Source organism: Centropristis striata, chromosome 22 (genome assembly GCF_030273125.1).
Source record: "Centropristis striata isolate RG_2023a ecotype Rhode Island chromosome 22, C.striata_1.0, whole genome shotgun sequence".
Taxonomy (NCBI): Eukaryota; Metazoa; Chordata; class Actinopteri; order Perciformes; family Serranidae; genus Centropristis; species Centropristis striata.
Window position 1 is genome coordinate 15,564,924 of NC_081538.1, and position 13,080 is coordinate 15,578,003.

General features: G+C 40.3%; 1 protein-coding gene across 1 annotated transcript in view; it reads left to right on the forward strand.

Moving 5' to 3' along the window:
• The window catches only part of LOC131960997 (synapsin-3-like), a 176,693-nt gene that overhangs the window by 72,972 nt on the left and 90,641 nt on the right, over nt 1-13,080 (forward strand). The window contains exon 5 of the mRNA XM_059326271.1: nt 12,196-12,352. Coding sequence (XP_059182254.1) covers nt 12,196-12,352 — 157 coding nt within the window. The remainder of the gene's footprint in view (nt 1-12,195; nt 12,353-13,080) is intronic.

Here is a 13,080-nt window from a genome sequence, read left to right on the forward strand (position 1 = left end):
TTGACATTTTCAGAAAAAAAGCTTTCTTTCTGTAGAGCGAGATAAAAAAGATAGAGCAGATTGATACCTCTGCTGAGAGAGATCAATCTTCTCAATTAACCGTCATGTCTGGGGATTCTGAGCACCAGAAGCTAAGCTAAGATTCTAACACATTGCATCTTGTTTCTTCAACCTGTACAGTCAATCATGATTTGTCAATGGACTACAAACAGACTACAACCAGAAAATAGAATGCAAAAATCTTGTTCAGTTGCATTCATATGCAGATATCATATTTTTAACAGCAAACTTAAGACTGATGTTTTTAATTTGGCTTTTACTTGAACCATTTTTAGAGACTTATATATATATATATAATCATGCTCTACTTCTTATTTATGTATTTATTTATTGTTTTTATCTTTTGTAGCTAGCATTTTTTTAAACTTTTTATTGTTATTATTTACTTTTGTTTTTTAATTTTATTTAATTTGACTTTATCTTACCTTACTTTATTTTTATTTATTTTATCTAATCAATTTCTAAGCTGCCTCCAGTGTTTCCTCACTGCTTCACGTAGAGATGGAGCTTCCTCAGTTTGTGCTTTGTTTTTAATAGGATGGGTGGATGGAGGGTCAGGGTGGAGGGTGTTTGCTTGTTTCTATGTTTTGTTATTATTATTATTATTATTATTATTATTATTATTATTATTATTATTATTACTTTCTCCTTTTTTATGTAAAGCAGTTTGTGTTACATCTCTCTTGTATGAAAAGTGCTTTACAAATGAAGTCTGAATGATTGATATCTGATATGAATACATTTCCACTTGGTTGCCTGTGACTGTAGTCTGTATTTGATGTAATGTGGCATAATTCTGCGGACACATTAACTGCACCAGCTTTTGTTCGCCAAGAAATACTTCCAGCAATCAAACACCCAGAAAGAAAGCAAATTAGCCAGTTTTCCAAAATGTTGACATTATTTGGCACTAAGTAGATTTTTTTAAATTTTTTACTATAGTGTTTGTCCTCATAACAGGAAAGCACATGTTTTTTTCCTCTAAGGTGCATTTCCCTCCGATGACGGAGAGTCAGTTTGGTGCAATGCACCATTGTCTACAAGTGCTGCGCTGATCCTCACTATGTACTGTTTGACATTTGTGGCATTCCTGCCAAGTTCTAGCCCGATTATCCTTATCATTGAGAGACAGACTGATGGGAGGAAGATAAGGCCCTTAGCAGCCTTATAGCTAGGCACAGGGCCCATATAAAGACAAATGTTCCCAACAGTTTAGCCATCCCTGTGGAGCCTATTAGAAGGTCAGAGATTCTGTAGGATAAATGCATCAGGTGAACTAAATGGCAGCATATTGTCTTGGCTTTGAATAGTGTTCTGCTCTAGGAATGCTGATGAAAACATCCTGTTGGCACTGTGGCACAGTACACTGTATAATGGTCTGCTTGCAATGGATTCAGAACCAGACAGATACAGTTGTGAACTTCTTTCTGTTTTTTAGTTTTAGCGCATTGATTTTTGCTTAGAGTTAGGGCTGCACGATTATGGCCAAAATGATAATCCCGATTATTTTGATCAATATTGTAATCCTGATTATTAACCACGATTATTCATCATGTTAGGGAAAACATCTGTATTTTTATTGCACTTTTAAACAAACAATAGGAACAGTTTTTAGTGTGTGCACAGAGTGTCCGGTGCTTGTTGTAAGCCTATTAGCAATTTGCAGACTGGACGCTAAGGGGTTAAAATCCCCTCAGGCTCTGCAGCTGGGAGAGACTGCTGCAGGAGGACTGTGCCGCTTCAACTCGTTCTTACTCTTCTTGTGTGTAAGAAATGTCTCCAATAACACCAGAAAAAGTCGCTGGATTTGTCGGCAGTTGCTTTTTTGGAAAGTCGCTTGTTGTCGCGTGTTGTTGTGGCATCGAGTACTATGTCACATCCTGTTTAGTGATCTATCCAAGGGGAGAAAAACGGCCCCGCCCCCTGGTGGTTGGTGGACTACTGGTGTAGAAAGTGCTTGATTAGATATGCAGGAGAGCCGCATTTTAAAATGGAAATATCGTGAACGATCAGGTTTTTTCATGGTCATGGTTTTCACTACTGGCTTTAACTAATTATAATAGATATTTTTGGCCACTGGGGGCAGTGGAAACTGTTGGAAGCTGTTAACATAACACTGAAACGCTATAGATGTTCATATGGTGCAACATTTGCATTCGCTCACATGATTAATTTAAGTCCAACTAACTCTGCTTTTAGCTTTGTTTTGGTCTCAGCACCCATAGCTCTATAGCTGCTTCTAGACAAGGAAAGCATGATTTTTGCTTGAAGCATCAGGAAATTACACTAATGAGAGGGGTTGGATTTTAATCTCTAAACAAGCGATCACTTTCACAAACATATAGTCATTAGATAATTTTTTCTATGAATCACACATCAGGCTGTTCTTAGGAGCAATTCCTATGATTTCCTCTGAAAAGCAAAGCATTGAAATGATATAACTCTCCTACAAACTTGTGTCTGGTGATGTAGCATAAAAGCTACTTAGGTCCATATAGAGCAGGCAGGAGTGGCTGTTGATAATTTAAATAAACCTCAGCTTTCAACCAGACTGGGGTCCCATTGGAAGTTATGTGCAGTTTTTTTACAACCCTCACGTTTCTCTTTTTTTCTCACCTTAAACAAATAGTTTAGCTAGTTCTGTTTCACAATATTAACATGTTTAAAACAGCAGCCGGTCACATATATTTTATAGGATAGCATATGAATTTCCATGTACTGCATTTCATAGGAAATCATAAGGGCCATTCATGAAAATTTGTTGCACACAAGTCAAAAATCAGCGAGTAGTGTGAAATAATACCAGATTTTATGGGTACAGTTGCAGTAATTAAATCACATTTGATTTCTAAATAAATAAGTGGTAATATCGACATCACATAAGGCAGATTCACTAGTATTAGGACACCTTTATCTACATGATGTTTTCACAGGTTTATTTGACTTGACTTTAAGAATGGCTTGTTTAGATGGATATTTTTTCCAGCACGTCTCTACCTATCTTGCCCAATATTCTATTCAAGTATTATGAGTGGGCTCATAATTCCACAAGGATCCATTCCTACCTCATGTCCTAATCTATAGCCCGGCTATTCCCCTATCAGGGGCTGTTATCTGCCTTTATTGCACCACCGATAACCCATTCAAAGGGCGCATTAGCATATCGCCCGCAAACTGATGACTGTGGGGCCCGAGCGATTCGGATCGTAAAGCATAAATGTAGCGCTTTAGTGTAATCCACGACCCGCAGGGAGGCCTGATTCGGCAGAACGAGTCCGAGCGAAGAGACAGAAAAACAAAGTTAATGGGTGACAAACCTCAGTAATGCTCCACTGCTATAGGGCACCGGCTCCATTAACTGTAGCCCGGTGAAAGCCATCCCACCGAGCTGAATTGTCTCATGCATCTGGCCTTTCTGTGGTAATGAGGTAGCACAAAGGTGTCGTCTGTATGCTCATATGCATGCATGCACTTAGCATCACATAGAGAAAACAGTTTTCCTGAGCTGACAAAAGTACAGCTTGTTGTAGTGGACACAATAGATCAAAACAAAGGATAAGAGGGTGTTTTAACTGGTGCAGATCTGCAAAAAGCAAACTATTTAAAGATGCCACCTTGGACACTATGGCAACCCTAACCCTACACTGCATAAAGGTGTGTCTAAAAACAAGATACAAACACTAAATCTGAGGGAAATGATCTTGCTGCATGGACAGATAATTTCACTTGACAAGATTTCTTAAATTAAGATTATTAAATCTAGAAAAAAGCATGTTGAACACTTAAAATAAGAAATTAACTCTTAAAAAACAAGATAAATTGAAGCTGCTAGCAGCGATGAACTGGCCCAAGCAGAGTGACCTGACAATTCATACCAAGATAAAGTGTTAGATAAATTATCTTATATTAAGAGTTAATTTCTTATTTTAAGCGTTCAACATGCTTTTTTTCTAGATTTAATAATCTCAATTTAAGAAATATTTTCCAGTGAAATTATCTGTCCATGCAGCAACATAATTTCCCTCAGATTTAGTGTTTTTATCTTGGTTTTAGACACACCTTTTTTTTGCAGTGTATGCTAAATAATACAAGTGCATCTCAATACATTATAACATCATGGAAAAGTAAATTTCCAGTATTTCAATAGCTCCAACCAATTCTCATTTGTCTATCAAGGTACGGTGCTGTGGAATGAAAAAAAAAAAAACAGAATCATGTTCCTCTTTAAATTTTCTTTAAAAGACCAAGCTCAAATCCCTACAGATGTTCTAATCACCTTTGTATCATTGTTTTGTTTGTATTTTGTTATACTGTTTTTTCATTATTATTGTTTGTTTATACAAGTCCAAACAACAATAAATGAATACAATAATAAAGTATTAAGTCATATAGATGGACATACTTTTCTGAGGCCAACATTTCCATATTAAACATACTTTTTAAAATTGGTCTTTTGTAGTATTCAAATTTTAGAGACACTGAATTTTAGGTCATTAGGTCATCATTATAATTAGAAGAAATTAAATGAATTAAGAGGTGAAATGTTTGATTCTGTGTGTAATGGATCTATATAATGTGTTATTTCCACTTTTTGAATTGGATTACAGACATAGATAAACTTTTCTATGATATTCTAATTTATTGAGATTCACCTGTAGATAATTGCAGCCCTACCTTGCCTCCATCTCTGAACTCAGCTAATCTGGAATAGAGGATTCAATGCTGTTCTCTTTTGAGTTCAGATGTTTGCAAGAAACAGCAGGTTACACAAATCAGCCAACGAATCAGGAAGTTGGGTTTCACATGAACTGTTGAGTCTGGTTTGGTTCTGGAGCCTCAATAAACAGCTTCATCCCATATAAATAGCAGAGCCTTTGGTCTGCTGCCACTGCGGCTGAGTGCAGCAGCAGGGAGGAACAGCTGTAGTCGCTCTGTCGCCGAGACCAGATCACTCCTCAGTCGTCCTGCCAGTCTCGTTCGTGCCGTCTAACATAAGCAACACTTGAGGACCCAGATCCTGTTTTAGGGCCTGGCTGTAATTTTACTCTACAACCTGCAGCCCTTTACTTCCTGTGTGTGTAGATACCTGTACATGTGTGCATGCAAATGTTTATGTGCAGTTGTGATGATGTGCAAGTGTCTGCAGGTGAACCAAAGTAATCTAGTAAAAGATTTATGAAGCATCCGACTGTTCACATGTGAAAAAATATATTACATTTTTAATCTGCCTTATCAAAGCTGCAGTTATCAGCAATCTCTAAATTCCTTTCAGCTTGGAGTGTTTTGGAGTATTTCAGCTCATTGTTCTGTTATTTCAGCCCACAAATTAAAGGTACAATGAGAGGTTTTTACAAAATCCTTATTAATGACAGTGGTTTTTAAGTGAAATTCAGTCAGTATCCTGTTGCTCACATCCTGAGCATCAGCCAAAACACTGAGGTGACATACATGAGACCCAGCGTGATTGGATGTCACCATGTTGGTCCATGATACTAGCTACCTTTAGCCCGGCTAAATGAGATATAGTCTGGAGACCACCTATTAATTTTTCCGTAGAGGAGGCGTGGTTTACGATCGTCCAGAGCCGTTTATTGGGCGCTACGAATGTCTATCATAAGCATCTGTACATAGATCTTAGCCAATCATATCGGGGTCTCGCTAAACCCCATTAGCTTAGCCACTAACGGCTAGTTGGTAGATTAGGCTTTTGCCAAATCCTGTTGGAGGCAGGGCTAAAACATCCTTTTTGGTGGTGATAAAGGAGTGTAAAGCCAAAAGTTGTTCTTCTTTTAAAATAAACTTTGGCTATAAACTATCTAGAACACTGTCTCCAGCTAGATTCAAAGAGAGTTTCGCGTCTGCTGCAGCCATCTTGGATCCGTACGCAAACTACAAGCTGCCTTCTGTCGAATAGTACACGTCATCGTCTTGCCGTCCCTCCACTTTCTGTGATTGGATACCAAAAGCAGGGCTAAGAATCGGCCATGGACACCATGCCGCCTTGCAGTTCGAAACGAAATCGAGCATGTAAGGCAGCATGGGTATACACAGGCTAAGCTACCTTGCCATTTGCAAATTATTCTATCAGCATTACTAAACTGGTCACATAGTAATTATCCAACACGCCCTAGTGGTTGCCTAATGCTCAATGTTCCCCGGACAAATACTGAATTTGGAAAAACTGCTCTCAGGAGTTTTGTTAATTTTGTTAATCCCAGCTGACATTGGGCGAGAGGCGGGGTACACCCTGGACAGGTCTCCAGACTATCACAGGGCAGACGCGTGCCGTTCATGTCGGGACATTCACGGCTTTGTAACGTCTCGCCTCCACTATGAATGCGCCCGAATCCGGATGCCGGGATCAAATGATCTCACCAATTTTCCGCCTCCAGAGGTAGCCACAGAGGCGGAAAATTGGTGGGACTGTTGGAAGCAGGACCACTTTGAATGGGCCATCGGGGCGAAGCGGGATATTTGGCTTCGCGTGTGACGTCTAACACACACCTCCCACTTGATCCGACAATCATCCAATCACTGCGGCCGCTGTCGCTAACTGTGCACAGCGCCCTCCTCTGATAGTAAACAAACCGGCATCACTAACTGTGCACAGAGTGTCCGGTGCTTGTTGTAAACAGACGGATGTTGCAAAGTGAACACATACTGCTGCAGCATATACATACTGTACTGCTACAGAGCTAACTGTGTAGCCTATTAGCACTGTGCTACTGTGCAGCACTGCTGCTGCTCTGACTATCATCTCCTCCCAACTCGTTCCGCGACGCCAGAATGCACTATGAAAGAGTACTTATATCATGCCTTCGTGGGATCATTATGAACGCCCTAAGGTTAGTCTATAGAGACAGACAACCATTCACACTTTCATTAACACTTGCAGGCAATTAAGAGTCACCAATTAAACTTAAGCTGCATGTCTTTGGACTGTGGGAAAAAGCTGGAGGCACGCTGTGAGGCAAGAATGCTAACCACTACATCACCGTGTGCACCGAGTGCAGCTTGATATTATGCAACTTTGTTTGTAATTTTAACACTTAACATTTCCTTTAAAGTGCACTTTAAGTTAAATACTTAAATGTTGACATGACACATCCTCATTCAGTATGTTGTCACTCAAACTTTTAAAACTTCTGTATATACATGTAAAATGTATGTTTTATAGATATATTTAGATGACAACATAACGATAATTTGTCTTACTGGATTATAAGACCTTCTGTATAGACTCCATGGAGGATTATTCTTTATTTTCTGTATATGCTGTTGTACTGTAAAGACATATACGATACAAATAGGTGAAATTAGTTTGAAAAGCCTGAACAAACGTATGTTAGATGTACATTTAAAAAGTGCACCACGTACTATAATACAATATAATATAATTTGCATTTAGTACCTAGGCTGCATTCTGATACATTTGACAGTCTATGAAAAGAGACTTGCAATGGGGAAAGTATAAATAATGCAAGTGAATGGTTGCATAATATCTTCAAGCAGCTCTCCACATCACACAACAGGAGCATGTTACTGTGAGACAACACTTGCTAGCAAGAAATATTTAAGTACAATAAATTACAGGAATCTGAAATATGCACAGTTGCACAATAGCTGAATCCAAACTGAAAACATCAATAGGTAAAACATGACAGCTGTCAAAGTGAATTTCCTGTGTTAATGTGAAATGTGGGCTGCTTTAAATGAGGCCTCCAGGTGCTTAATGGGCCGCTTGGCCCTGCTCCCAGAATAGTTTGTAAAGGAAGGATTAGCCTGTGTTAATTGGATAGATGGTCCAAAAAGATTAGGTGCACCGAGGAGCATTTCCTCACCCCTTCAGCCCGACACACTGGCTGAATAATGGAGCCCTCGACTGTAAACACGAGGCCCAGATGCAGTGTGTTAATGTGCTGATAGAGCTGTCGGCCCAGGTGGAGCCAACATGGTGGAGATGTCTGACCTGAGCAGAGTCAGGTCACAGTTATATTCACAAAGGTGGTTCTTCTTAAACTTCTAAAATCTGTCGAAAAAAAGGACATTTATCACCATTTATGTCAGTGAGTCCAAATGCAGCTGTCTGCCTGAAAAAGACAATGGGAACATTTGTGGTCTGTTCTGATGACTCGTCCTCAGGACAAGGGAAGATGAGGTTGATGAAGTTGGATAGCAACTAAAGACCATTTGAGTGGGATGTAGGGTGGGACTAAGGGTCTGCTGCAGGGATACTCAACTTTCTTTGCATGGGGTCCACTTTTCCAAAATAACATGACATTTACATTTACATTTAATCATTTAGCAGATGCTTTTATCCAAAGCCACTTACAGAAAAAAGGGAAACTATCAAGGTATAGCTGCTGCTAATTCATGTTAGCATTAACTGGAGCATTAACTGGGATGTTAGTTTTAGGTAGCAAATAACAAAAACAAAATGTTAGTTACTGACCTCAGAAAACTGAACAGCGACTCCTTGGAGTGTCTGTTAGTCCAACCAAACGCTGAACAAGACATTTTTACTGAACAAAACGTCATTAAGTGAAAATACAGTGAAAGGGTCAAAGTTATGAGACCAAACCGCTAAATGTCCTTTTTTATATCTATATAACGTTATATATAACTTTATTGACACGTTGCCGTGGATATGCATTGTTCTGCTTCTCTCCTGATGATGGCTCGCCTTGTTAGTGACCTGTCAATCAAAGGTAGCCACGCCCCGAATCATACGATTCTTTATCTTCTATTTTCTTCTAAATTGGACCATTATTTGAACTATTAACATCAAATTGTCTTGAAGACTTTTTACTAGTGATTGAGACCATAGTGTTGTCCTCTAAGGTAATAAATCAAGGGAGAAGTTTTCTCATTTTGCATTGAAATGAATGGACAGATTTTTTTTTGCAGCCAAACGTAGCGCCCCCTGCTGGAATTTTCGGTAGAATGCAGCTTAAGGCACTTCCTGGTTTGCATCCTTGCTCACACCCAGAGGTTGCTGCCTGGATAAGAGCACCGTTAGTGCAGCAATAAGTGCTAGTGACAATTCTTTAAGGAGTAGAGTTGTGGTGCTAGGAGAGAAGATGCTCTCTGAAGAACTGGGTCAACTAATGATTTTTTGTGTGTGTGTTAATTAGAAAGTCGTCGGCGTCCTATTGGAGCTTCTTTCCAGTACCAAATAAACTACAGAGCTACTGATTCAAGTTTGAAGTTTCATATCATTGCTTCACAATCCGCATGCGAGCTTGGGAAGAATTTATGCTTTTGGAGGTTAACAGATTTCAGGAAATTCAGAAGCACTAGGACCCTGTGAAATGAATGGATAACCCAGAGGTTACTCATATCCAAAGGGAACTATTGAATATTGTTGAGCTTATTCCTCCTGTGCCAACTCACCACATCTCTAAACCAGTCCTGGGAAGATTTAATGATAAACCAACGGATTGGAGAAATTAAAATTTTCACCTACAGATGATGAGGAAGAAAAGTCACTAAAGATATTATATTTAATCCTTAAAACAGTGTGAATTTCTGTGCCCCTTTTCATTATCTGGATGTCACACTCTGACCTGAGTGAAGGCAGTTTGTCAGAAAGGCTGACTGGAAAAAGTCAATGGCAGGTAGCGAGACAAAGTCGAGTTGGTGCAAAAAATGAAATAGTTTTAATGTCTTTTCGAGACAAATCAAAATAAACAGAAATGCAGCAGGAAAAAGATATTTACAACTATCTGTAGTGATGGTCTGCTGACACTTGAAGCACCGACACATGCGCGGTAGCTCATGAAGCAAACATCCTGAAGCACTGTGCTGAGGCGTGGTTTGGTCACGTGACATTCAAAGCAGCAAAGTGCTTCGAACGTCACCGAATCACCAACGCTATTGTAGAAGTGAACCGCGACCTCGCTGATCCTCCACTAGAAAGAACTGCAGAACTGTTTATCCCAATCTTTATCAAGTTGCTAAATATTTCTTACGCACCCCAGCCTCAACTGTGCCTTGTGAACAGGTTTTTTCCAAGGCTGGGGAAATTGTATCGAAAAGAAGAAACCGCTTGAATCCCAAAACTGGAAAAACTGTTGTTTCTAAATAAAAATTCATAACAACAATGTAGCAGCAACATTTAAATGTTTCATAACACAAAAGTGAAGACTATATAGGGTAACAGACATGTCAAATAAGAAACATGGTCTTCAATAGTTATTGTCTTTATTATTACTAGCAATATTATTGTTTTTGTATCCACTCGAAACACAGTCATCTAGTGTAGTTGAAAACGAATCCATGAACCAATCAATGACACGTCACGATTGCACTTCATTTTATTGACCACTAGATGTCCTACTGGAGCACTGTGTGTCATTGAAGCCTCGAGTAATGAACCATGTTTTCTATTAAGTGTCGAAGCTTCAACAAAGCCTCGATCAGCCATCACCAACTATCTGATGAGCAATTTCGTTATGTCTGCACAGCACCACAGCCCTTCTCTAACTGCCCCAGCAGTGCAGCTCTCCCCCCATTTAAAGACTAGGCCCCTCCCACTGGACCAAACCATCTTTAATGGATTCAATTGAATAATCAATTCAACCCCACAGGCTGTTTCCTCATCAGGAACCCATACAAAGTCATCATGCATTTACTAAACACACATCAAAGAATCATCGAAACATTCACATAATAACCAGACCAAGAAATACATCTATAACCACATTTGAACACCCCCATCAGTTGGTTTGGTGCAGTGGGCTGGACCGAGCAGGCTCCCACTCCACTCAGGCACTACAAAAGCCAGCCAAACAACATGCTCAGGTCCTTTGCCGCTGACCACAACCACGAAGTGCTGTGGTGAGAAAAAGAAACAGACAATTATCTTTAATTATTTAAACAATAAAAAGGTAACCCAAAACTGTGTTTTTGTGTGTTACTGTAAATAGTGATGGCTGATCGAGGCTTTGTTGAAGCTTCGACACTTTTTACAAAGCAAGGTTCATTACTCGAAGCTTCAATGACACACAGTGCTCCAGTAGGACATCTAGTGGTCAATAAAATGAAGTGCAATCGAGACGTGTCATTGATTGGTTCATGGATTTGTTTTCAACTCCACTAATTGACTGTATGTTTCGAGTTGATACAACAACAATATTGCTAGTAGCGGGGCGTCCCGGTGGCTCACACTGGTAGAGGGCGCACCTGTAAGGCAGAGTTGCTGCGGCGGACCCGGGTTCGAATCTAGCCTGAGGTCCTTTTGCCGCATGTCCTCCCGTCTGTCTCCCCCTTTCTATCTATTACTGCATGAAAAATGCCAAAAAAAATAAGCTTAAAAAAATCTAATAAATAATAATATTGCTAGTAATAATAAAGACATTAACTATTGAAGACCATGTTTCTTATTTGACCTGTCTGTTACCCTATATAGACTTCACTTTTGTGTTATGAAACATTTAAATGGTGCTGCTACATTCATACATTTTCACATGGGGCTGGTGCAAATACAGATTATATTATGAATTTTGGCAAAGAATGTTTTGGGGTTCATTGGTAAAGAGGTTCATGGGTGCGTGGGGAAAGAGATCAGCGAGGTAGCGGTTCACTTCCACAATAGTGTTGGTGATTCGGTCACGTGACTTGTGACGTTCGAAGCAGCAAAGTGCTTCGGAACGTCACGAGTTACGTGACCAAACCACGCCTCGGCACAGTGCTTCGGGACGTTTGCTGCATGTGTCGGAGCTTCAAGTGTCAGCGGACCATCACTAACTGTAAACTCAAGTAAGGAAATAGCACAGGAAACCTGCTAGGATGTTAAATGTAGTTCAGTGTGTGCACCCACCAAACTAGCAGTAGCATGCTACCTGGCTAACATGTGGCATGTGAAATGGATGGTGGTGTGGGGTGCTGGTGTGGTGTGTCACCAGTGGCAGGGGAAACTGTCACACCGGACAAGCAGTGGACTGACAGACGGACATTCCCACACTCCCACCTCCAGCATGGCTAAAAATGAATGTAATTGCTGTTGAATTCTTCCCCATTTCTTTGTATGCTTTATCTATCTTTAATTTTACCATAACAGACCCTAAAAGCCAGAGTCAGATAAAACCATGCCAAATTCCACTATCTGATCTTCTATATGTCGGTTTTTTGCAGGTCCTTCAAGCCTGATTTCGTCCTGATTCGCCAGCACGCCTACAGCATGGTCCCTGGCGAGGATTTCAGGAACCTTGTGATTGGCCTGCATTTCGGCGGAGTGGCGAGCGCCAACTCTCTCTTCTCCATCTACAACTTCTGCAGCAAACCTTGGGTGGTAAGCAAATCTTTAACTGCTCTCTTTGCTCCAACACAAAAAGGTGTCGTGAGTCCCTCCCACGGCGGCTGCCCCCGACTGAGTTATTTGGGCTGTTAAACAGAGCTGTAACACCTGTCTCTGGAGTCAGCGGAGCGAGTGGCCTCCACCAACCACACGTCATTACTCCCTCTGTACTCAAGGAAAAAAAGATACAGGCCTGCAGTGAAAAGGGTGGGAATACTTGGCTCTGCATGGGTTCATAAGTGGAAAAGAGCAAGTATGTTCCCCAAAGGACACACATACTTATATAATGATAGAATAGAATAACAAAACATACCATAAGTTCTTAGTCATATCTTCATGTAGAGATTTTCCGATACCATTTTTCCCTCCCGATACCGATTCCGATACCTGTGCTGTGGGTATTGGCCGATACCGAGTAGTACCGATCCGATACCAGTATGTTATAATAAAAATATCATACTACACCTGCATGACTGTGATGCATGGCCTGGCTCAGGTTGAACCCTTTGTAAAACATGAATAAATACAGCAGATTCAAGCCATTTATTTTTAAGATGTATTTTTTTGGCATTTTGTAGCTTTATTGACAGTACAGATATTGAGAGTGAAAGGGGGAGATAGAGGGGAAGACATGCGGGAAAGGGCTCCGAGCCGGATTCGAACCCAGGCCGCCCGCTTACGAGGACTGGGCCTCTGTGGTACGCGCTCTACCAGGTGTGCCA